The sequence below is a fragment of the Myotis nattereri genome (genome assembly GCF_964212035.1).
Source record: "Myotis nattereri genome assembly, chromosome: 14".
Lineage (NCBI taxonomy): Eukaryota > Metazoa > Chordata > Mammalia > Chiroptera > Vespertilionidae > Myotis > Myotis nattereri.
Genome location: NC_138089.1, coordinates 56,557,211 through 56,580,745, shown reverse-complemented (window position 1 = coordinate 56,580,745; position 23,535 = coordinate 56,557,211). Strand labels below are relative to the sequence as shown.

Below are 23,535 nucleotides of genomic sequence, written 5' to 3'. Positions count from 1 at the left end.
GAGAGAGATAGAAACATCAATGATAAGAGAGAATCATTGATCGGCTGCCTCCTACACGCCCCCCACTGGGGATGGAGCCCGAAACCCCAGCATGTGCCCTAACTGGGAATCAAACCCTGACCTCCTGGTTCATAAGTCGATGCTCAACCACTGAGCACACCCTGTGGGCTCGCATAACTTTTACTACAGCGTACTGTTATAACTTTTCTACTTTGTGATTAGTTATTGTAATAGCTCACGGTGCTAATCGACAGGCTAAACCAGCGGTTCTCAACTTGTGGGTCGCGACCCCTTTGGCGGTCAAACGACCCTTTCACAGGGGTCGCCTAAGACCATCCTGCATATCAGATATTTACATGACGATTCATAACAGTAGCAACATGACAGTGATGAAGTAGCAATGAAAATAATTTTATGGTTGGGTCACCACATGAGGAACTGTATTTAAAGGGCCAGAAGGTTGAGAACCACTGGGCTAAGCTGTAGCATCGGTGTGTACGTTCAGAGCAGCGCCGTGGGTGCAGGGTTCGGTGGCTCTGAGGTCTGGGGCATCCACGGGGGTCTCAGAACGGATCTGTGGGTGAGAGACGACCATGTGGAGGCGGGAAGCTGCCCGGGACCCGGAGAAGGTCCCTGCAGTAAGGACTTGCCTGCCAGCAGGAGCAGCCCTGGGTTGGGGAGGGAATGGGGAGGGGGCAGTTCCGTGACTGTATGTGAATCCCCAGCGAGGGGACCAGACGCCTGCACTGCCCTCGGCCATGCCCCCTCAGCCTCGCTCTTGATATTCTGTGCGCCCTTGGGGTCGCCCTGCCCTGCGCTGCTGCTCTCAGCGGTTCCAAGGTGCCCACCCCCTGGCGAGGGCTCATTTCACCCCGCACCGGCCCGAGGCAGGGAATTTATATTCAGTTGCCACTCGGTGTCTCCCAATCTTCTGGGGACAGATTCGCCGCAATCTCCCTTAAATGGATTTCGTGGCCTTTCTCTCGGGCCTGCATTTGACATTTTCTCAAGAATGTTTATTTTTTAATTTACAACTTGGAGAGGTTGATTTGATGAGATGAGTTTTATGCAACAGAATAAGATGGGTTCGGGGTGGGGGGAGCCCTGTGGGTCTGGAATTGGCTGCCAGGCGGTGGGATCATTCGTTTTCATTTGTGGGCGAAGAGCGGTGGCACCTGGGAGGGCAGAGGGGTTCCAGGCCTCGTCGCAGGCGGAGCGGGAGCCGTGTTGGCCATGGCGGCTGTTTGTGAGGCTTGGGGAGGACGGGCGGGGGTGCGAGCTCTCCGTGGGGCTTCACAGGGTCCGCTTGGCGAGAGGGGCCTTTTGAATGGAAACAGAAGCAATGGGAGGCCCCTGTCTCTTCAGAGCCCCGAGCCTGGCCTTGTCCGGCAGGCCTGTCTCGTTCCCTCCATGGCTCGCGAGCTCCTTTCTGGTTTGGGAGAGCACAGCCCTGGGGCCAGGCCTGGGTTTGCTCGCTCTGGTGACATCATGGTGAAACGCTAACTTAGCAAAGCAGAGCCTCATCACCCCTCTGCCCGTTCGGAGCAGAAAGACTGGCAGCATCGCCAGCTCCCTCCCATCTCCGCCCTGGCCCCCCGCCCCTCATAGAGGGGACCCCGAGACCGCGGGGCTGTCCTGAGGCTGCGGGTCATGAACCCACTCCCTGCCCTCGGCACCTCACAGCTGGTCCCTTCTCACCCTCACTCCCCTTCGCTTGGCGGAGGACCTTCCTGGGCTGGATGGGCATGGACGGGCCGCGGGCGGCCCGGTGTCGAAGCCTCTGGTCTCCAAACCCTGGGACATGGATCCGGAGGGGTCCAAACTGTCCAGAGCGAGGCCCAATGGGTTCCAGGCCAGGCCCCACTGCACAGACGCTGTGTGACGAGTCCTATTACCATAGCTACGGAATCACCTGCGACAGCCCCAAACCCTGGGAGCTGGAGACAGTAAAAGTGTTTTGTCGGAGCCAGACTGGCTCTGCTCAGCATCAGGGGCCTGGAGGTCCAGCTCTGAGTCCCTCCCGGCCCTGGGCAGGTGTCCTCCCACGTGGGTCTGCTCCGACCTTACAGCCGGAGGCCCAGAAGCAGGCACCCTGAAAGCAGGCACCCAGAGAGCAGGCACCCTGAGAGCAGGCACCCTGAGATCGGGAGGGGGGAGAGCAGGCACCCTGAGAGCAGGCACCCAGAGAGCAGGCACCCTGAGAGCAGGCACCCAGAGCGCAGGCACCCAGAGAGCAGGCACCCTGAGAGCAAGCATCCTGAGAGCAGGCACCCAGAGAGCAGGCACCCTGAGATCGGGAGCGGGGAGAGTGCCCAGGCCAGAAGCCTTAGCATCTTACTCCCTAACCTCAGAACTGACATGAGTCAGGTCTGCCGTGTGCTCTCGGAGACGCGGGGCACCTGGTCCCTGTGGGAGGGGCTGCAGGCCCAGCACCAGGCAGGCCCTGGGGTGTCCCGAGGCTGGCCGCCACGCTAGGTGTGTTAGGTAACGTCTCTGCGCCCCCATTTCTCCGTGTGAACAGTGAGGGGGACTTGCTCACTTCAGGGGTTCCGGGGAAGCCTGGTTTTCGTGAACGTCCGTGGGGAGTTATGGTCACTGTCATGTCTCCACGTCCCGCTGTTCTCCCTTTGCACCGTATCCCTCCCGCCTCCTTGAACTTCCTCTTTCTTGGCTGCGCACAGCGAGAACCATAGGAATGTCAGCAGGAGAGGCCGAGCCCTGGCCTGTCTGCGCTGCCAGGACGGGAGATGGCCGAGGGCAGGGTGTGCGGAGAACCTGCACGTGGGTTATGCCACTAAGTGAGAAAAGGTCTCTGCAAAAGGAACTTCCTCTCAGAGAGAAAGAGGACCAGGGCCTAAGGCAGTGACGGCGAACCTACGACACGTGTCAGGGGTGACACGCGAACTCATTTTTTTGGTTGATTTTTCTTTGTTAAATGGCATTTCAATATATAAAATAAATATCAAAAACATAAATCTTTGTTTTACTATGGTTGCAAATATCAAAAAATTTCTATATGTGACACGGCACCAGAGTTAAGTTAGGGTTTTTCAAAATGCTGGCACGCGGAGCTCAAAAGGTTCGCCATCCCTGGACTAAGGGCCTTCTCTGCGGGGACCAGCCGCCTCTGGCCCCACCACAACCCTCACTTCCCCACCCTGGCCCCGCCCCTCCACAGCCCCGCCCCAATCCTCACTCCTCCCACCCTGGCTCCGCCCCTCAGTAGCCCCGCCCCAACCCTTACTCTTCCCCACCCTGGCTCCGCCCCTCCGTAGCCCCGCCCCAACCCTCACTCCTCCCACGCTGGCCCCGCCCCTCTGTAGCCCCGCCCCAACCCTTACTCTTCCCCACCCTGGCTCCGCCCCTCAGTAGCCCCGCCCCAACCCTTACTCTTCCCCACCCTGGCCCCGCCCCTCCACAGCCCCGCCCCAATCCTCACTCCTCCCACCCTGGCTCCGCCCCTCAGTAGCCCCACCCCAACCCTCACTCCTCCCACCCTGGCTCCGCCCCTCCACAGCCCCACCACAACCCTCACTCTTCCCCACCCTGGCTCCGCCCCTCAGTAGCCCTGCCCCAACCCTCACTCCTCCCCCCCTTGGCCCCGCCCCTTCGTAGCCCCGCCCCAACCCTCACTCCTCCCCGCCCTGGCCCCGCCCCCACTCCACTTCCTGTAAGGACGTGATTAGACTTGAAACCTGCCTCCAAGTCAGAGCCCACGTGCTCGCTCCAGGTTTGCTCAGATTGTGAAGGGTCCAAGCTCCCATCCGCTCACTCACCTCCAGCCACATAAAAGGCAGGGATGCAGTAAAGGCCAAGTCCCACTGCACCTTTTTCTCTGAAGGGATAGCGATTGCGTGCCCTTTGGACACACCAGCCTTCCCTGAGCCACAGGCACGAGGCTGGTGGTGTTTTGACGATTTCCTTGGACTCCAGCTTTCGGAGCGGCGCAGTGACCCGTAATCTGTTTTCCTCGGCCATGATGTAATCATTAAGTTGCCGTAATGAAGATTGAAGGTTTAATAATGGGAAGTGTTACAAATTCCAGTTTAATCATTCCTAAGTGGATTAGCGGCTCTCCCCCAGTGCCTGGCCGTGGAAAACAGGGGCCTCGGAGAGACAAGTGCCCGGTCCCGGCTTGACGAATGGGGCTTCGGAGCGGCTGTAATTGAGTTACTGAATTTACTCATCTTCCAGATGATGTTTGCACTGTCTCAGCCACATGTGTCGAGGGCCGGGGAAAGGTCACGGGAGCTCCAGGCCGAGGGCACGTGCGGGTTTTGAGCAGCAAGGTCGCGGTGAGTGGATTGGCGTGCTGGTCCCGTCGCAGAGCAGTCGGGCGAAACCCTGAGGCCTTCTTAGGGGAGTGAGGGTTGTGCGAGGGGAGGGCTCCTCGGCCTGGGGCTGTGTCCCCCCTGACAGGTGGCAGGGTGAGTCCCTGCGGGCGGGTTGCGGAAAGGATGTCTGAAAACGACAGTCAGAACCAAAGTCAGCAGGTGACAGCCGGCCTCACTGCCACGTAGACGTTTTACGTTTCCAGGTAGGCTCTTCTCCACAGCAGTACCTTAAAGACAGCAGGTCAGCTACACTTCCGTTCGAACATGTTGAGAGGAGGTTTGCTGTCCATTTCCGGTGGCCCACCGGCCTGTCCCGTCTTTGCCCACCGTCCCGGGGGGGCCGCCAAGCCACCGTGGCTCTCTGCTTAGTCAGTGGTCTTCCTTTTTTTTGGAACCTCTGAATAGAGCTGTCATGTGATAGACATTTAACCTAAGATGTCATCTTTACACACCCGCCAGGATTTGTGTGAATGAACATTCCGACCTTAGGGGCAAAGCCGGGCCACTCTGCCTGGGACCTAGAGAGGCAGGTCCTGGGGGTGAGGACAGAAGCGTCCGGAGCCACCCGGCACCCAGGGTAGAACAGGACAGACTGACGGCCCAGCTGCCAGGGGGCGGGCGAGGTCACACTTGGACATGGCGTTCTAGAAACCCTGAAAACACCACTTGCGTGTCCCCAGGTCTTCTTGTGGGGCACAGAAACCGTGTGAGCTCCCTGGGGCTGCCACAGGGATTGAGTCCCTCATCCGTAGCCACCGACAGAGGGATTTAAAAATAGGATGTATTGCCTGGCTGGCATCGCTCAGTGGTTGAGCATCGACCTTTGAACCTGGAGGTCACGGTTTGGCTCTTGGCTCTAGGGATGCAGGCTCGATCCCCAGTGCAGGAGGCAACCGATCAATGATTCTCTCTTATTGCTGTTTCTATCTCTCTCTCCCTCTTCCTTCCTCTCTGAAATCAATAAAAATATATTTTTTAAAAATAGAATGTATTGTCTCAGAGTTCTGTGGGCTGGAGATCAGGGACCAAGTGGTCCCTCTGAGCTGTGGCAACCCTCCCTGCCTGCCCAGTTTCTGGTGGTTGGCCCGCGATCTGGCGTCGCGTGGCGTGTGACGCAGCCCTCTGACATCACGTGGCATCTCCTTGTCTCCTCGTCGCCTTCCCTCTGCGCCCACAGCAGTCAGACCGTGCTGGGGCCCACGCCGATGACCTCATCCTCACTTGCCTCCCTCTGGGAAGACCCTCTTCTCAAATGAGCCCGCATTCCAAGGGACCTGGGATTAGGACTTAAACACAATCTTTTCAACCCATTTCCGAGACTAAGTTTAAAATTGCAAAACAGAATCTAAATTCCTTTTTGTTACCGAGGTCGGGGTGGAGCGTGTCTCCCCCAGATATTCCCATGGAAGCCCATTTCCTGGGCATTGAGAAGAAGGAATAGCTGGCACTCACCAGCGACCCCAGGCAGGTCAGTGTGTGGCTGTGGTTTGAGTGACTGGCTGGTGGCTCTCAGGTCCTGATTTAGGCTCAAGTTCACCATTTGAATGGCTTCAGCGTCCGGCGAGGACCTCACTGTGGCCGGCCGGCTCCCCGGGGCATCTGAGCCTTGTTTCCAGAAAGGCTCGACCAGGAGCAGGTGTGCGTCCCCTGCCCGCTGCAGAGTGGCGTCCACACAGGTGGGGAGTCAGAGACCCCGATTCAGGTCCTGCCACCACCGCCTCAGGGTGACCTCCGTGCTGTGCTGGTACTGACCTTGATCCCACACTCAGCTTTCCTGAGCCTTCATCCCTCAGCGTGAAAACCAGAGGGTGACGCTGAGACGAGGTGGCGAACACAGGCCCGAGCACACAGCGAGGCCCAGGGACCCCACGCACCCCACGCTCTGCCCGGCCCCAGAGTGCGGCATAATTTTAAGTCATTAACATCATACATTTACAGTTACTTACCGTTACATTTAACTTATATTTATTGGATGGACAGACGCTATTAAAAATGTAAAAATGTTTCTCATATTTATTGATTGATTGATTAATGCATTTTTGTTATTAATTTCGGAGAGGAAGGGAGAGGGAGAGAGATAGATAGAAACATCAATGATGAGAGAGAATTACTAATCGGTTGCCTCCTGCACGCCCCCTACTGGGGATCAAGCCTGCATCCCTGGCACATGTCCTGACTGAGAATCCAACCTCCAGGTTCATAGGTCGACGTTCAACCATGGAGCCACGCCAGACAGGCAAAAATGTTTCTTTTAAATTCCCCACAACTGGGAGCCATGACGGTTGACTCTTTCTATGTTGATATTTTAATTATTGTTTTAGCAAACAGCCGTGCTTGGCCACGTGGGAGTCAGCACACTCCAGGGCAGGGGTTGGTACCAGGGAAGCGTAGAGATGTGGTAAGACTTGTTGGTTGTCTCGGCCGGGGTGGGGTGTATCCCTGACACCAAGTCTAAGAGACAGAGATGCCCTCTACACCCCCACAAAGCCACGGCCGCCCTAAGCACAGGACGCCAGCGCGGCCGAGCCCGGAAATCCTGCCTCAAGGCCAGGGGCATGCTCATAAGTGCTCCCCTCTGATCAGTGCCTCCCATCGGAAAATGGGCGTCTTAAGTAGCACTTTGCTTTTTATTTCCATCCTGCAGAGAAAACGATTTCAATCAGAAGCAATATTTTCTAATGTTATGAAAGGGGGGAAAAACAACCCTGCAGCTCAAGTCAATAAGCATTTGATGAATTCGCGTCTCAGGGGTCGTGTTGCTGATAAATGGCAGGCGGACGAACCTGGCGCCCGCAGCCTCGGCGGCGGCACAGTGAGGGCACACAGCACCCGTGATGTCACTCAGAGCCCGCCAAGTTGCAAGGCCACCCCAAGAGCACGCCTGCCCTGCGCAGTGGGGGGGATTCGAGGTACCTGGGACTATTTGGCAGAATCCTAACAACAGGAGTCGGGCCTGAGCCACAGCGGAAATGCTCTTCTCGCCCGGTCCCCACAGCAGCTCGTGGGAGGGGATTGTCCATCATCCCATTTCACAGCTGCAGAAACTGAGGCTCTGAGAGTGCGCGACAAGCCGGCGTGGGTGCAGCTGGCCGTGGCAGGGCCAGGGTTAGATCCAGGACGCTGCCTCCGGATCCCAGCTGAACTCAAGGATCATATTTGCAACATGGAGATGGAGATTGGAAGAGGGCTGTTCTCATCATCAGAGAGCGGCCTGCAGTTGAGCGGAGGTAGAGTGTGTCGGACACCTGTTTGCTGTCTGTCCTGTGGCCGCGGTGCCTCTTCTGTGTGCCAGGTGCTGGGACACTGGGTCTGCCTTTCACAGCCCCGGGGTTGGACTGTGTGCTTGCCAGACCTCAGGTGTTCACAGACATCCCCACAGGTCTGCCGTAGGCAGGGACCTCGTCACCACCACTTCCGAATATGTTTTAACTGACTGTTTTGGGGTGAGGGGAGAGACGGGGCCCTTAAAACAAGGCAGGTTTATTGACTCGCTTTCCCACCGTCTGAGGACAGCGAGACGTCCACGGGAGCAGACTCCGCTGTGGCTCCAGGTTGATTCAGGGCTGAGCTGGCCAGGTGTCCGGGGGTCAGCACTGCTGAGCGGGCGGGCGGGACAGCGAAGCAGCAGCTCGTCTTGGGGAAAAGCAGGCCCTGCCCCTGAGGAAAGTGGGGTGTCTGTGCCACTGGGTTCATGGGTACGCGTACATCCCACCCTCCCTCTTCCCCTGACAATAGGGCGTGACCCGACCCTGCCTTTCCCGGGGGGACCTGGTGTGGGGAACCCGCTGGTAATCCCGCCCGGTAACCCCCTGGAGATCCCAGCCTTAGCGGGAACTTCAGCCCGGCGCCTTCTGGCAGCTGGGCTCGATGAGACGGCCGCTGGGGGCTGGGGACAGTCCCGGTTAAGCTGGGGGCCATAAACTGTGGGGGTCTCAGCGAATCCCGGGTAAGTTCCTGGGGACCCATTCTGCCCCCCTCGGCGCCTGTCTGCACAGTGCCCACGGAGGCAGGATGAAGGGAGCGCCCCCACCCGGCAGGAGGAAGGGGGATCCGTGTTGTTCTGTTCCGGGAGGGCCTGGCGTTTTATGCGCTGGCATCGTCCTTCTTCCCTTCCTTTGCTGGTTAACACAGAATCCAGAGACCTCGCTGGAGGTGTCTCATTTTATTTTATTTATTTATTGTTTAAAAATACACTTTTATTGATTTCACAGGGGAAGGGGGAGAGAGAATGAGAGAGAGAGAGAGAGAGAGAGAGAGAGAGAGAAACATCAATGATGAGAGAGAATCATGGACCGGCTGCCTCCCGCAAGCCCCACACTGGGGATCAGGCCCACAACCTGGGCATGTGCCCTGACTGGGAATTGAACCATGACCTCCTGGTTCATAGTGGTCGATGCTCAACCACTGAGCCACACTGGCTGGGCTGGAGGTGTCTGGTCTTAAACAAGAATGATGCTGTGATGAAGTTCTAGGATTCACATCAAAGCAATGTCACCATCCCGACCATTCATTCAGGAGTGTCTGTGCGTGGGGCCAGCAGTTCTGGGTCCTGGGTGTCTGTGCCGACCCCGCCTTCACTCACCCTCATGGACGCCTCCCCGGGGTCTGCACCCTCCCTCCCGCGAAGGCCTGGGCATGATCAGGTGTCACTCACGAAGCCAGGTTCTGGGTGAGGTTCTGTTGTCACCGCTTCGCTCTCCGGGACACACATCCACCCTCAGCGTCTCCCCTTTTGTCATGAGGAACTGGCCTCTCCTGTGATCGCCGCTTTACTTCCCCAGGAGGACTCTGGGCCCCGTCCCTTGCTTGTCCCTCACTCTCGCGAGGTCCTTGCGGTGGTAAGTGCTTGGGGAGAGAGGCGCTTTGCTGGTCGTCTCGGAGAGGATGCCGTATGTCAGATTCGTAAAATCTTGTTAACATTGTGTTTTCTTTGCGGAGAATTGCCCTCCAGGAGGGAAAACGGAGCTGCCAATTACCGCCGCCTCCTGCTGCGGCTAAACGTGTCACGTCCCCGTCCTAGCCTGACAGGCGATGTCGGGCAACGCGCAATTAGCCCGCCTGGCAATCAGGAAAAGACAGTCTTCAGCGTGAGTTTTATTTTAGAGTCGTCGTGTAGGGACATGTCCCGAAGCGTTTACAGTCCTTGCCCTGGTGTGAAGTTCAGTTGATTGGAGGCCAGCAAGGACCCCTGGCGACCAGGGAAACGCCGGTGTCAGGTGGTGACGGTCACAGGGACCCATAAATCCCGGTGGCAGGAAAACGACCGCGTTTTTAAAGCTGACTCCTCTGGGGGGGATTTGGGTCCTACTCCGAGCTCTTCATTTTATTGGGACAAGATATTGCAGCAGGAACTCGTTTCTCAGGCACTAAACACAAGTAATGTGCAGCAATCATCGTGAGGTCCCAGCCGCCGGCCCTGACCCGCAGACTGGCCGCGTGTCATCCGTGTGTCCTCATCACCCCGTCCCTTCAGAGAGTTTCCTTAGAAACCGGGAAGGCCGCACTGAAACACACAGAGACACGCCCATCACGCACCAGGTCCCGAGTGAGCCTGGTAGGTGCTGCCCCCCCACCCCAGCCCCCCAACCTGTGAGCCTGTGCTCTCTGCTGGGGAGTGGGGTGCATCTCAGCTGCAGAATTAACACTCAGAACATACCCAGCCTGGGTGTCCGACACCTAGCAGAGGAGAATCTAGATTCCAGATTTTTTTAAAAAATATGCACCCTTGCCCACGCCTGTTTGGCTCAGTGGATAGAGTGTCGGCCTGTAGACCGAAGGGTCCCGGGTTCGATTCCAGTCCAGGGCATGTACCTCGGTTGCAGGCTCCTCCCCGGCCTGGGACTGGCTTATTTCACTTAACTGTAAATTAACATTTTCTCTAACCTCTGGAAATGGAAAATCAGAAATGTTTGTCATTAAAGAAGGAATAACCGAAAAGTTAAACGTGACAGCCTGCGCCGGGTGCTCAGCGTGGTCCCTGGTCTCTCGGGGTGGCGTCTCCGCTTTGCCCCTGAGAGCACGGGGCAGGAGGCCACACACAGGCTTGGCTTCCTCTCGACACCGGGACACCCGCTGACACAGATCTTTCCGGTGTTTACTCAGTGAAACGGGGTCTCCCAAGTTCACACCGCCGACCCTAAGATGACACAGCTTCCGGTCTTGTCACCCAGGTGGCTAAGGAGGGCCCCGAGGTGCTGAAAGTAAAAACATACATGTGGCACGGCCTGAGGGACGGTGCCTGTTTTCACGGAGACAAATGAGAGGGTTTCAACGTTCAGCCGCTTCCCAGAGTGGCCAGGCGAGACCCGGGGCTGGTCTTTGTCCATTCGCTCATCCTGAGACCCGTTGACACAAATTGTAATGAGTAATCATAAACATAACCCGATTCCCTGCATCCGTGCCTGTTCCGCACGCGCGCTGGGCTAAGTTCATTTGCCGGGTGAAAATGCATTGCTGATGTGTGTCTTGTTCCTGATCGAGTCAGAAGGCTCGCTCCAGGCAGGTCTCGCCATCTGAGCTGGGTTATCCAACCAGCGGGAGGTGTCGCCACAATACCAAGGGAAACACACGTGTGCGCGCACACACACACGCGCGCATGCATGCATGCATGCATGCACACACACGCGCATGCATGCATGCACACACACGCGCACGCACACACACATGTGCGCACACACAGCTGCCGGCTCCTTGGCCACCCAGGAAGCCCACATGTATGCTTAGAGGGTAAGGGCCGTGCCCAGTATTGTATGTGTATCCTAACACTATCCCCAAAAATCGGAGACACTGTCAATTGACTGCTGGTGACTCAGGTTTCGTGCGTCCCGCCCTCCGGCCATCACTGTTTTCTGAGAGACCGGAGACGGGGCTGTTTCAGCTGGGCTTGCGCTCCCTCTGCTGGCTCCGTAATTAACTAATAAGTCTAATTCCCACGACTCTGCTGATGTCACCGGGGATTTCTGAGTCTGGCCGGGGAAGTCCCGGAGCAACATGTTCTGATCAGCCGCCATCGGGGCATTCGCAGGGTCAGGGTGCGCCGTGGGCCTGGCGAAGGGAGTGAAGAAGCCGTACCTTTGACTCCTCTGATTCTGTGTTTGGAAACCTAAATGCAGGTTCACGCTCGTTCTTCGCTCTTTGCTGGAGAAGAGCAACCGCTGTCGCTTCCACGGGCTTATTACATCCCGGCCTCTCAGGAGTTTGGAAGCAAATGGGGTTTTTTTCATCTTCAGAACCAGGCTTATTAAATGTGTGTTGCAGGGGAGAGACGTGGAGGCTCAGAGACCCCGTGCCTGGCGGCTGGGAGGGGTGTCTGTGGGGCCCGCGGGGCCAGGTCCCGAGGCCCTGGGTCCGTCTGCCCTGGCGAGGCTGGGGCAGTGGCGTGGCCGTTTCGCGTGTCCTCACAGCATCGCGTCACCACTGGGAGCCGAGGCTGAATCCTGTTTCCAGCACCTACTGTGTGAGTCTCGGTGGTTTACCCAACCTTCCCGGCCTCACCTTTCTTGCCTACACCCTGGGAAGATGAGGCAAGAGGTTGTCCCTCCCAGGGTCACTGCCAGGATTCAGGGATATACGCCCCCCCCACCCCCGTGCAGAGTGCTGCTCGGGGCTTGAGGGGGAGGAGGTCCGGGCATGGTCGTTGGGCATCACTCACGGTGATTCTGTCTCCAGCACAACAGCTGGAGTGGAAATCCCGGATGACAGGGTTCGGCTCAGGGGAGATGAGATGTGGTTGTCCCGAACAGTTTGGAGCGGGAGGCGTCCACGTGGATGGACCTCTAGCAGAAATCAGCCAGGGCACCGGGAGTGTAGACGTTCGAGACATACGTCCCTCACTCAGAACTGAACATCAATACGGAGAAAATAATAATCACCACACCTAGGGATGATAACGATGAAGTGCCCTGAAGCGCTGACACCCGGCATCAGAGGTGCGATTCCAGTGAACAGCCGTGGGTGTTCCGTGTTCGTGTGTTTACTCATGCGTGTATCCGCCTGTGTGGTTGTCTGTGCGATGGAGCCACGCTCCAGCCGCCTCTCCCGCCGTGACTGCGGATCTCCACCCCGGTCCTGGGCAGTGTTATTCTTGGCCGCTTGGTCCTCAGCATTAATGGGTGATACCACTCCACCCAGCTTAATGACAGCTCTCTCGGTTATGCAGATTCATTCAAACAGCAGCCCGGGCAAAGCACACACAACAGGTGCGTCTGGACTCTGGTCCGCGCGGACCTTCTCAGAGCTCCGTCCGTATCAGCGACCCCGGGGGTGTCCCGTGGCCCCTTCCATGACCTCTTCCCAGGGGATGTTTGTTTGGAGACACGGAGAGGCTGGGATGCGTCTCCCTGCTCAGGTGAGGGCCGGGGGTCATTGCTAATGGGCTGCAGGGCGGGGGCGCAGCTGAACTGAGGGTCTGTGCTCTCTCCTTCCGCTCCGAGCACCTCCCTCCGATTCGCCGGCTCCTGCGGGTTTGCCGAGGCCCCTGGTGTGTGTCCACGTGGTGGTGGTTTCCGCCGCGGGCATGACACTCTCCTGAGACGCACCTGCCAGGGCTGCGAAGCTGGCCCACTGCCCTGCCCCAGGCGCTGCCGTCCGCGCTTGTGCTCGAGCTGGTTTCGGAGGAGGGAGCCCGGTGCGAGAGCAGCTCTCCAGGGTCTGATGATTGAATGGGAGTCTGTACCCGTGCTCCCCACAGGCCTCGCCTACCCTCTGCCATGAAAGCATTTGGGATGTATTCTTCAAACAGTGGGGGCCACTGGGTTGTTGGTTTAGAACATGCTGGAGGTTTTATGGTGGTTCTTGACGTTGGCCGGCGCGGACCCTCCGAGGGTGACCTGTTGGCGTTGGCCGGGGATGAGAGGCGCAGCTCAGTGCAGGAAGCGGGACGAGGTCAGCAAGAAAGGCCGCGTTTGCTTCAGTAGCGGAGTCCGCGGGCGGGCGCACCTGCAGGCCACGTCGCCTGCGAGGTCCGCAGAAGTGGCAGGTTCGTTCGGCCCACTTGCAGGGATTAGGCATTCCCTTCAGGGACATTTCAGAGGGATTTTCAAAGTACGTGCTCTTAATGTAATAGCAACATGGTCGGCTTTAGAAAATCATTGCCGATTCTGTAAAATTGCATGCAGCCCCGCCAGTGTGGCTCCGTGGTTGAGCATCGACCCATGAACCAAGCGGTCCAGGGTTCGATTCCCAGTCAGGGTTTGGGGCTCGATCCCCAGTGTGGGGCGTGCAGGAGGCAGCCAATGGATGATTCTCTCTCATCACTGATGTTTCACTCTCTCTCCCCCTCTCCCTTCCTCTCTAAAAAAGTAAACAAATAAATGAGACATATTTAAAATTATACGTGGATGTCTGTGTAATGAACGCACTAAGCAAGCGCCTGTGTGCATTGAGGTCATTGTGCTGTTTTGAAAGAAAGCAGCACAGGGTTGGGCTGTGAAGTAAGTGTCCTTGAAGGAGTCCGTTCCTGTGGACGCTGCCAGACCCGGCGCGTCACCCGAGCCTGCGGGGAACAGGGGACCCCCCCTTCCCCAGCTGTGCCCTCCCCACGGCACCCCTGTCCTGTATTCAGCCTCAGTGTCCACTGCTCGTAGTCCGTTTCCCAGGTCATTTCTCGCTGCACAGATGTCACAGAGGAGACAGGGGCGGGGCGTGTCTGACAGCCGCCCCGCAAATCCGTGGAAGGAGGAGAACAGTGCATAGGACGTTGAGAGGTGGACGTGCAGCTGGGGAGAGTGTCGTGGATGGGGGGAGGGGGGCTGGCCTTGTGGACAGCCCTGTCAGCTCATGAACAGCTTATCAAAAGTTCCAGCCGCATCGTCCTAGGAAAGTGTTAGCGCGACGGGCAGGGGCACACTGGAGTCGCTAGAACTCAGCCAAGTGTGATGGGGTTCCCTGCAGGGCCCACGGGATGCGCGGTGCTTGGAATTCCCATCGCGCGTGGGCGTGTCGGGCGACACCAGCCAGTGGGGGGCGGACTGGAAGGACCGGCCCCAGACGTTGGTTCCCTGTGAGCTGGGCGTGCCCGGCGCAGGCTGTGCCCTCAGTGAAATGAGAGGCAGGCAGTTGAATAGAATCACCAGAGCGGGTTCCCCTGCGGGGAGTCCGTGTGGCAGGTGGTTCGTGGTTTCTGGGGGGGATAACAAATGATTGTGGTCATGTTGGTGCCAGAGAACAGTGTTTGTTGCTCAAGTGCAAACTCACCCCCCCACACACACCTCCACTCGCGACCCTCCACTCGCCTGGACCCGCCCGCTCACCTGCCGTATTGACCGTGTTTGTCTAGTCCTGTCCCCTCTGCCACCTGGAGGCCACATTTGTGGACCAGTGGGCGGGGATCAGGGTTCGCTCTGTAGCCATGCGGCCACTTGCCCGCCCTGCGTGGGCACTGGGCTCCGGCCGGGGCCTCGGCTGCATCCATCTGTGCGCTCACCAGCCGGACAACCCGGGCAGCTTATTTCCTGCACGTGCACGTCTGAGCTGATTGTTCGGCCGCCTGGCTCTCCCTGGGTTCCCCGGTCCTGCCGGCAGGAGTCCTGTGACTTACATGAGAACTGACTTCCCAGCCGACAACCTGAGCTGCTTATCTCTCCATCTGGGCCGCGTTAGGGCCTGTGTGACTGGAGTGGGGTGTCTGTGGGACTCCGTGGGGGAGCTGATGACCTCATGCAACATGAAGTGATTATGTGTCAGCGAGATTACCTGGCGTCAGCAAGCTGGTGGTTTGGGGAAGGAAGACGCACACCTAACGAGTCACATTCAGACGGGGAGCGGGCAGCTCAGCGCCCCTCTGAAACCATTTGCTTTGGTTTTCTCCTCCCACTCACTTTCTCTCCTTCATGACCCAGGCTCGCACCCTGAGCAAAGTGACAGGCTCTGGTCTCTGTTGGGTTAATCAGTGTGTTCTTTGATCCACGACACATGCTCCCCGCAGACATTTAAAGTCAACACATTCATTTGTGGTCAGTGGTTCAGCGTTGTTAACCGGCCTGATGGACGGGTTTGGGTATTTGCTTCCCAAAGACTGCTCTCTCTCTCTCGCTCTCTCTCGCTCTCTCTCTCTCTCTCACACACACACACACACACACACACACACACACACATCCACTCCCAACAACACAAATGTTGACGGTCCTGGTCATTCGTTACCCGTAAAAATTTGGGAGCAATTACACTTTTACTGCGCTTGCCCTGAAAGACACCATTAGCTGCTTTACTGCCTGTGGGTTGGAGCCAGTTTCGGTGACCCGGGAGCCCGAAGTGTTTGCGTCCCCGGGGGCGGCACAGGGTGGCATGTGCCGTGGGACGCCAAGCCTCCCGGCCGTGGCCCGGCCTCCTCCCGACGCGGGGAAGCCGGGCGGGCTTGGCCGTGACAGCGGGCTCCGCGCAAGCTCAGCTCCAGAGTCAGGTGGGCCGTGTGAGTTTGGAGCGTGTCAGCTTTTTTTCAGGGAGCGTGAGGCATGTCCCACGTCATCCTAGAAATAATCATCGGGGGATACGTCTGGCCACTAACGGTGATGGTCTCCCCCAGGGGCGGAAGGAGCTGAGGGGTGTCCCCCAGTTTCCCTCTAGACCTGCTGAGACCCTGTCTTCCGCGGGACAGTCTGGATCGTGTTCACCCTTCCGGTTGCCAGAAATGCAGAAACGCCTTCTGGGATTCAAACAGGTGCCCGAGCCAGCTTGGCTGTGCGTTCCTGCTCAGGCTGGGAAACCCGACAGTCACATGGATCAGGACTGGGCTGGCTACTCCGTTAGTAAAAGGCATGGGCTGTGCGTGTGGCATGTCCTCGCCCCGCTCCCCCCGAGGAACGTGAGCTGCGTGACTGGTGCCTGACACCTGGCAGGCCCCCCAGCTGCTGTTGAACCCTCAGCCGGAGACCCTGTCCCCACCGTGTCCGCTCAGCAGGCGTGTGAGCTGCGTCACTGAACTGTCACCTGTTTTCAGGATTGGTCGGAATAGCTTCGGGGTACGCTGAGCAAGGGCTGGAGAGGGTTCCCTTGCTCCACAGGATGCAGAGGAAATGCTGGGAGAAGGACTGGGGGACCCACGGCCCTCGGTTGGTCCAGCAGAGAGTCTTATGGGGGACCCCACCCTGAGAGCCAAGGCTGAGGGGTCACTGGTGGGAGGTTTTCTGAATCCAATGCCGTTGGGACCGGAGGGGGAGCTGGGCTGCGTTAGCCCCTTCCTTTCAGGTGCTGTCTTAGTAAACGTGAACCGAGGGTGAAGAAGGCGCCGTCCGTCCGTCCATCCCTGCCTCTGAGGGACCCTCCCTCACGCCCCCCCTTCAGGAGAAGCCACGGGGCGGGCCACTTGGTGTTGGGTGCCCCCTGGGGCAGGGGAGGGTGGGGGGAAGGAGGTAGGGGGGGCGGTAGGCTGCTTTGGGTTTGTTTAGCGACGGCCTTTTCCACAAAGTGAGCCAAAGTGAGTGTAGTAAGAGCAGGCGCCTCTTTCGCCTGGACCGACCGGTTTCCCTCAGGGAAGGGGGGGCGGGAGGGGAGCGTCTCCGCAGCCTGAGCCCAAGAATGAAAGTTCGGTTTCCCACGCGGCCTTCGCCGCGGGGTCCGTCCAGCGCGCTGTCCCTGGGTACACAGTCGCTTGCTTTCTGAGGCGCCGTTCCCGTCTGTAAAGCGAGGCCGGTGTGGCTGCAGCAGGAGGAGGGAAAACAGTCACCCCTCACCGTGCGAGCCCTCGTCCCGATGCGAGCCGGTGGCTCCGTGGAGGCCGTGTCTCGCGCGGACCGTGGGCCTCGGGGCGGCCGCCGCCCCCCCTGGGATGGAGCCCCGAGACGCGGGCTGCCGGGCGGTGGTTATTTCTCCGATTTTTAAAGACGGATGTTCAACCCCAACCCGGAGCGCAGCCTCCGCGCCCAGTGCCCAGACGTGAATTTTAATCAGACGTCGGCCGGGCTCCTCGCGAGCCTGACAGCTTAAAGGGCCGTTCGTTAATTAGGAGACGACTTGGCACGCGGGTCCCGAGGCCCTGGCCGCCTCCCGTCTCGCTTCCCGTGTCCGACTGACAGGTGGGATGACATCATTACTCGCCGTTTCCCTCGTTAGCCCCGCCAGGAAGTGGACGTGTCTCGGCCTTCCTTACTGCGACGTCTCCCTGCTTCTCAAAGGCCAGGCTTCAAACTCAAAGGGACTCGCAATACCTGGGGGTTCAGAGGCCCGTGGAAAGCAGCCTCTGACCCGGCGCCCCCACACACGGCGTGAGAACGCAGGTTCTTCATCGCGCAGCGGCTGGTCGTCATGGTGACGGCTTTAAACCTGAAGGTACCTGTGCCCACCTGCGCCGCAGGTGTGGGCCTGCCCCCAGGTGTTTGCGGGGCGTCCCGACCGCAGGTGTGGGGGTGCCCGCAGGGGGTGCCCCCAGGTTGTTGTGGCTGTGCTTTCCGCCTTCCACTGGTGGCCGGACTAAGCAGGAAGCGTGAACTGCTTTTCAAGGGACTAGGCAGCCTCGACTCCAGCCCCCCAAACCGTTCTGTGGGGAGAACCGTCAGAGCAGGCGACTGTTTACCAAACCATGACGTTTGCCAGAGGCAGCCTTTTCCTGCCGAAGCTAAAATGCCCCCAAAGCTTGAGTAATTCTGTTCTATGTATTGGGGGTGGGGTGTTCTTGCCATGATATTGCTCTCTGCAAAGTTTTATTTTATGGGTCCGTAGGGCAGCGTGATTCGGGGAAGGGAAGCGGGGTTCAGACTGGGGTTCACTGTCCAAGTGCCGCCGGTCAGACGCCCTGAGGAAGACTGGCCTTCACCCCGGCAGGCGGTGCACACCTGTGTCCCCACCAACGCAGGCGCCTGTGCAGGGGGGTGCGGGGGGGGCAGTACTGTGGATGGAACAGTGTTTCCAAGAGGTCGGCGGGAGGCAGGGCAGGTGAGCGCCGTCCTGAGTCCTCCCGTCCCCCGTCCTGTCACCGGGAGCTGGACCGAGCTGGGATCCCAGGACGGGGAGAAGGCGGGGCCGGGTTTGTGAGGCCCTGGGCCACCTCTGCTGTTCACTCAGCCACGTGTCGTGGCCCTGCCCCAGGCTGGACAGGTGACGGCCAGGCCCACCCCGCCCTCAGGGAGTGGGGTCCCTCACAGGGACGGCACCACTCATCCTGAAGTGGCAGGGGATGTGACGCCGAGCGTCCGAGGGTTGAGAACTAAATTCGCACAGGGGCCCGGCCAAGGCTTTCTCAGGAGGCTCGCTGCGCGGAGCTGGGTGCTGGGTGGTCAGGAGAAGGGGACGGTCCCACGGGGGGCACAGGGAGCCCAGGACGGGCCTGCTGGGCGGGCATGTGGGCATGTGAGCACGAGGACAGGGCACGAGGACAGGCCTGAGCAGAAGCTGGCGGGCTGGGGCAGAGCTCCGGGCAGTAGAGATCCTGACGGAGAATTCCATTTCGATCCGGTGATGAGACGTCCTGGGGAGGGTTAAGGAGGAAGGAAGTGAGCGTGTTCCTTTCTTGTGCCGACCAGCCGGGCTGGTGTGTGGAGGGAGCTGGGCAGGGCACCCTGCGGGCAGCAGCCACGTCCTCGGGTGACAGGTCAGAGATGTTGGGGTCACGGAGCCGCGCAGATGTTCCGGGGACGGGCTGTGGCTGAGGCGGCGGGGAGCAGCCTGGCTCCTGGTGGCGTGAGCAGCTGCGGTGCCTGGCAGCCAGTGTGACCCTCCTTGGATCCTGGGACACTGAGAGCCGGTGACTGGCTCAGGGACCCACAAGCCCCTTCACAGCGCCAGCAGAGGTCAGCGCCGCTGTCTGACCGTGGCCTGGCCTCCCCTGCACAGCCTGCGTCCTCTGCTGCCGCCCAGGTGACCGCAGGTGACAGCCGGACCTGACACTGCCCCCCCTCCGCTGTCCTCGCCTCAACGTCAGGGCCTGAGAATCGGGACCAGGTGTGTCTGCTGGCCGCCAGCCCATGCGGGTTTCCTGGGGCCGGTTTGGTCACGTCAGGGGGGCCCGGCCTCCGACTGAAAGGTGGCTTTATTCCCTGGCCCCGCGACGCCTCCTGCGGGGACGTGGGAGGCCTCCGGAGACAGTTCGCTCTTTGTGCCGGGAAGGGGTGAAGGCCGTGGAAGCACCGTGAGCGTTTTAAACACCAGCCGCTGCCCGAGGAAGGGGTGCTGGCACCCGTGTCCTGCAGGCCGTGGGGCGAACATCTATGGAGAAGGTTCCTCCACCTTCAGTGCCAGCAATTCGTGGAGAATAAACCCTTACCTCTGAGCTCAAGAAACAAAAGGTTTTTTTTAAACCGTGGAACGCCGTGGGCAGAGGCGTGAGCATGGGGGACCCGTGCCACCTCCACCTGCAGGCGTCTCCCTGCTTTCCTGGCCCAGCAGGCGGGCACAGCTGGGGAGCCCAGCAGCCGCGCTGGCACCCCCAGGCCTCCAGGCCTGGTGCCCGCCACAGTGCCCTCGGGGCCGTGGCCTTGAGACCAGCCAGCATCTGGGTGGCCGTGGGGATGGTCAGCTGGGCTGCATGGCCCTGGGGATGATTAGCAGGTGACGTTCTGCCCTGGGACCTGAATCACCTGCTTGCTCCCCTCCGTGCCTACCCCCTGGCCACCCCGCATGTGCACAGGTGTGTCTCACAGGTTCTCCTTGTATTCGCTTGGGGAGGATCTCTCCTGCCTCTGAGGATAGCACTAAACATTGTATGAACGTTATTCAAAACGGGTCCACGCCATAAAACCCGCTGATGGGCCGTCATTACCTGCAGCATTAGGTACGTTTTACGATATATTTAAACAGAATCTGTGCTTAGCGTCAGCGCGTCCGGGCTTCTCCTGAGAGACCTCGCTGGGAACGCAGTCCCGTTCGTCTGTCGCGCCGGCAAAGGGCTTGCACAACTGTCAGTGTCCTTTATTATTCCCCAGCACCGGCGCGCTCGCTTGTTAATTAGAGAAATTTCAACTGTCCTCGTTGGCAATTACAGCTTCTGTGGTGGTGTCTGTTATGAATAGTCAATGAGAGCTGATTAATATGCATGAGCAGCAGTATATATACACGTGTGCGCGGGAGCACAATGCAGCTGCCAGTCGGAGGAGGGAGCGGAGTGCGCGTCTGTGCAGGCTGCGAGGGAGGCGAGGGCGGGGAGGGCGGGGAGGGTGCTCGCGGCCCGTGTCCAGCGCGGCAGCTGCCTGAGGCCCCGGGCACGGAGGGCTGCTCTCCCTCCCGGGGGCTGGCGTCGGAGCCGGCCGTGGGCGCGTCTCTCAACATGGGATGCAGCCTGTGCAGCCTGCGGAAGCCGGAGGAGCAGTACCGGCTACTCTACGAAGTTTGTCAGGTAACCGTGGCCTCTTCCTCTCCTGGCAGAGGGCACCTTCTGGGGAAGGAATCAGAGAGCCTGGGGTCTGTTTGTGTTCTGAACGAGACAGCCGGACTTTCCTGCATATTTCCTATTAAGTCTTGTACTTTCCGTCGCTGGGGCACTCAGGTGTCTGTCGCCGGGACTGGGACGAGCTGGGACGAGCTGGGACGAACTGGGATCATGGGATGTGGTCGTTCAGGCTGTGCTTCCCGCACAGACATCTGAATATGCAAGCAGGTGTCACAGAGCTGTGCCCCAAAGCGCCTCTACACCTGCCCGTGCTCCGAGCCCCAGGCAGGACGCGGTGAGCAGCGTCTCCGGCACGTCCTCTCGGCAGCTTCTCCTGGCAGGACCTGTGGCTCGGACCCGCGCTCCGCTCTCGCCACGGCTGCCCCTCCCTCTGGGAGAATTTTAGCACCTTCAGGAGCAGGTGGCTGATCTTGGGGCTGTCACCACGGCAGGTGACTTCTGTGCCATCCCTAACAACATGAAATTGCAGCGGGGAGTGAAAGGGATTCTTAAAGTAGAGCCCAGATCACTTACCTGACATTTGGGTTGAGCGTTTTCTTCTTTTGTTTTTCATTGAATTTATCGGGGGTGACATTGGGTAATTAAGTTATATAGGTCTCAGGTGTACAATTCTATAAACGATCTTCTGTATCTTGTTCTGTGTGTTCACCACCCAAAGTCAAGTCTCCCTCCATCACCATTTATTCCCCTCTGAGTGCTTTCTTTGTGCACATGCAAGTCTTTTCCTGGGCTGGGAGCTTTCCATACTGCTATGAGTAACCTAAGTTGGTACTTAAGCATTTTCCCCTTAAACCAGTGGTTCTCAACCTTCCTAATGCCGCGACCCTTGAATACAGTTCCTCATGTTGTGGTGACCCCCCAACCATAAAATTACTTTCGTTGCTACTTCGTCACTGTAATGTTGCTACGGTTATGAATCGTCATGTAAATATCTGATAGGCAGGATGTATTTTCATTGTTACAAATTGAACATGGTTAAAGCATAGTGATAATCACAAAAACAGTATGTAATTATATATGTGTTTTCCGATGGTTTTAGGCGACCCCTGTGAAAGGGTCGTTCGACCCCCAAAGGGGTCGCGACCCACAGGTTTTGAACCGCTGCCTTAAACTCTTCTAACACCTTCAAATTTTTCTTCAGTCTTCAAAAAAAATCATAATCCTGTTAAAAAGGTTTTTTGACATAGAATGTTAGAATAAGGTTTTTATAGTGAGAAAAATGTTCTTGTTTCTTCATTTATCACGATCAATAGTATATTAATATATTCTTTAAGGGCCGGACTTGAGTGGAAACATAATTTGATTAGCGGTCCATCGGGTGTCAGTTTTGCAAGCACCACCAGAGGGCGTGTGGCATTAAAAAGACCCTGAGACCCAGCTGGCTGCCGCTGCCTAATGATGCTCTCACCCTGGGGGAATAAAGGGGGGTTTGTGTGTCTTTTCCACAGCGAGGCACAGAGACGGCCAAAACAGACCATTTGGGGCTTGACACCCCACCCCCACCCCCCGCCAGATCTGACCAGACACGGGCATCTTTAACAAGCTTTGGACATGCAGTTCATCCAGGACTTCAGTCTGGGGCACGGGGGAGTCTTCCCCATCCCTCTGCGATCGGGTGGCGAAGCTGAAATCCTAAATTTGCCGAGTTACCGTGTGCCGTGAGCAGTGAGCCCAGAGCTCCGCGAGCCGGTCACTCAGGAGTGAAGCAGGATGAACAGGGCATCACCAGTGTGTGCACACGCACACCACGAACATAGGATGCATACAGTGCCCAGCATGTAGTTTTCCTAACTCGGTTTTTTCCTTTTAACCATCGATGCACAAAAACATTCTTTACCAGCCGTTGCTGTGCGTGTATTAGTTACCCTGGCCGCCTCCAAGGGGGTCCCCCTCGCATACCCCCCCCTACAAATCTGTGCTAACCAGTGGCTTATTCCTGTGTTATGTGGGCTCCTCCAGCCCAGCCCCAAAGAGAGGGGGTCTGGACTCTTTTCCACAAGGTGGATGTATGTGGGAATATCTCTGGCCCAAGCATCGTGTAGCGAACGGCTGATAAATGACTTCCATGTGGAGTGCACGGTGTCAGCAATTTAGGAAGCCGTCCAGATGGACTTTACGGGAAATGCCAACTGCTTTTCGGAAGCGTTACCTTTGTGCCAACTAAGTAGAGTCCCCTTCTCCTATTGTTTGGGGGTCCTGAACCGTAGCATAAAGGAATTCACCAAAACACTTGCAGGAATTAATCACCGCATCCCCGCTCTTGTGACGCGAAGCCTTATTAGAGCAGAGAAACGGAGGTTTCCATAAATTACAGTTCCAGAAGGTCCGGCGCGTCTGGCTCCCTCCCGAACGCCCTCCCCGCGCAGCACAAAGAGGATCAAATATTCTGGGGCTCAGGCTTGATCCTCTCCGCATCCCGAGATAATTCAAAGAGACGCTCTTCATTAGGGCCTCTGGCAGGCTGCCCGCCGCTTCTTGGGGGGCTGCTGTGAGCCTAATGATGCCGAACAATGGCTATGCCTCTGCTGCGCACACACCTTATTGTACCTTTAATCACATTAGAGAAACAACGGCATGTGAAGTCGCCCGGCGCTTAGAGGGCGCTGCAAAGAGTGCGAGTACACCAGCGATCTGCGATCTGCGCCAGGCGAACAATGCGGGGAGGGTTTGGGGGTGTTCGCCTCCTGCCTGCCCGGGGGGTTGGGAGGTCACTGGAGCTACAGCTGTTGTTTATGTTTATGCTTTTATGAGAACTAGGTGGGGGGGCAAAGGGGGGGTCCTGGGAGACATTGAGACAAGGTCTGGGCCCATTGGAAATTTAAACGTTAAGTGAGCAGCGGCTTCTTGCTCTGAGCTCCAGCCTGTCTTGTGACTTGGCTCAGCCCT

At 58.1% G+C, this 23,535-nt stretch overlaps 1 protein-coding gene across 2 annotated transcripts in view; it reads left to right on the top strand.

The window, feature by feature from the left end:
- PDZRN3 (PDZ domain containing ring finger 3) overlaps positions 1 to 23,535 on the top strand; it is a gene marked incomplete at its 5' end in the record, with an annotated part of 90,783 nt that overhangs the window by 46,287 nt on the left and 20,961 nt on the right. The window contains one exon of one of the 2 annotated variants that reach the window (XM_081106410.1): positions 20,527 to 20,595. The exons of the other annotated variant lie outside the window; for it this stretch is intronic. Coding sequence (XP_080962536.1) covers positions 20,527 to 20,595 — 69 coding nt within the window. Of the gene's footprint in view, positions 1 to 20,526; positions 20,596 to 23,535 lie in introns of those variants that run through there. 2 annotated transcript variants of the gene reach the window in all.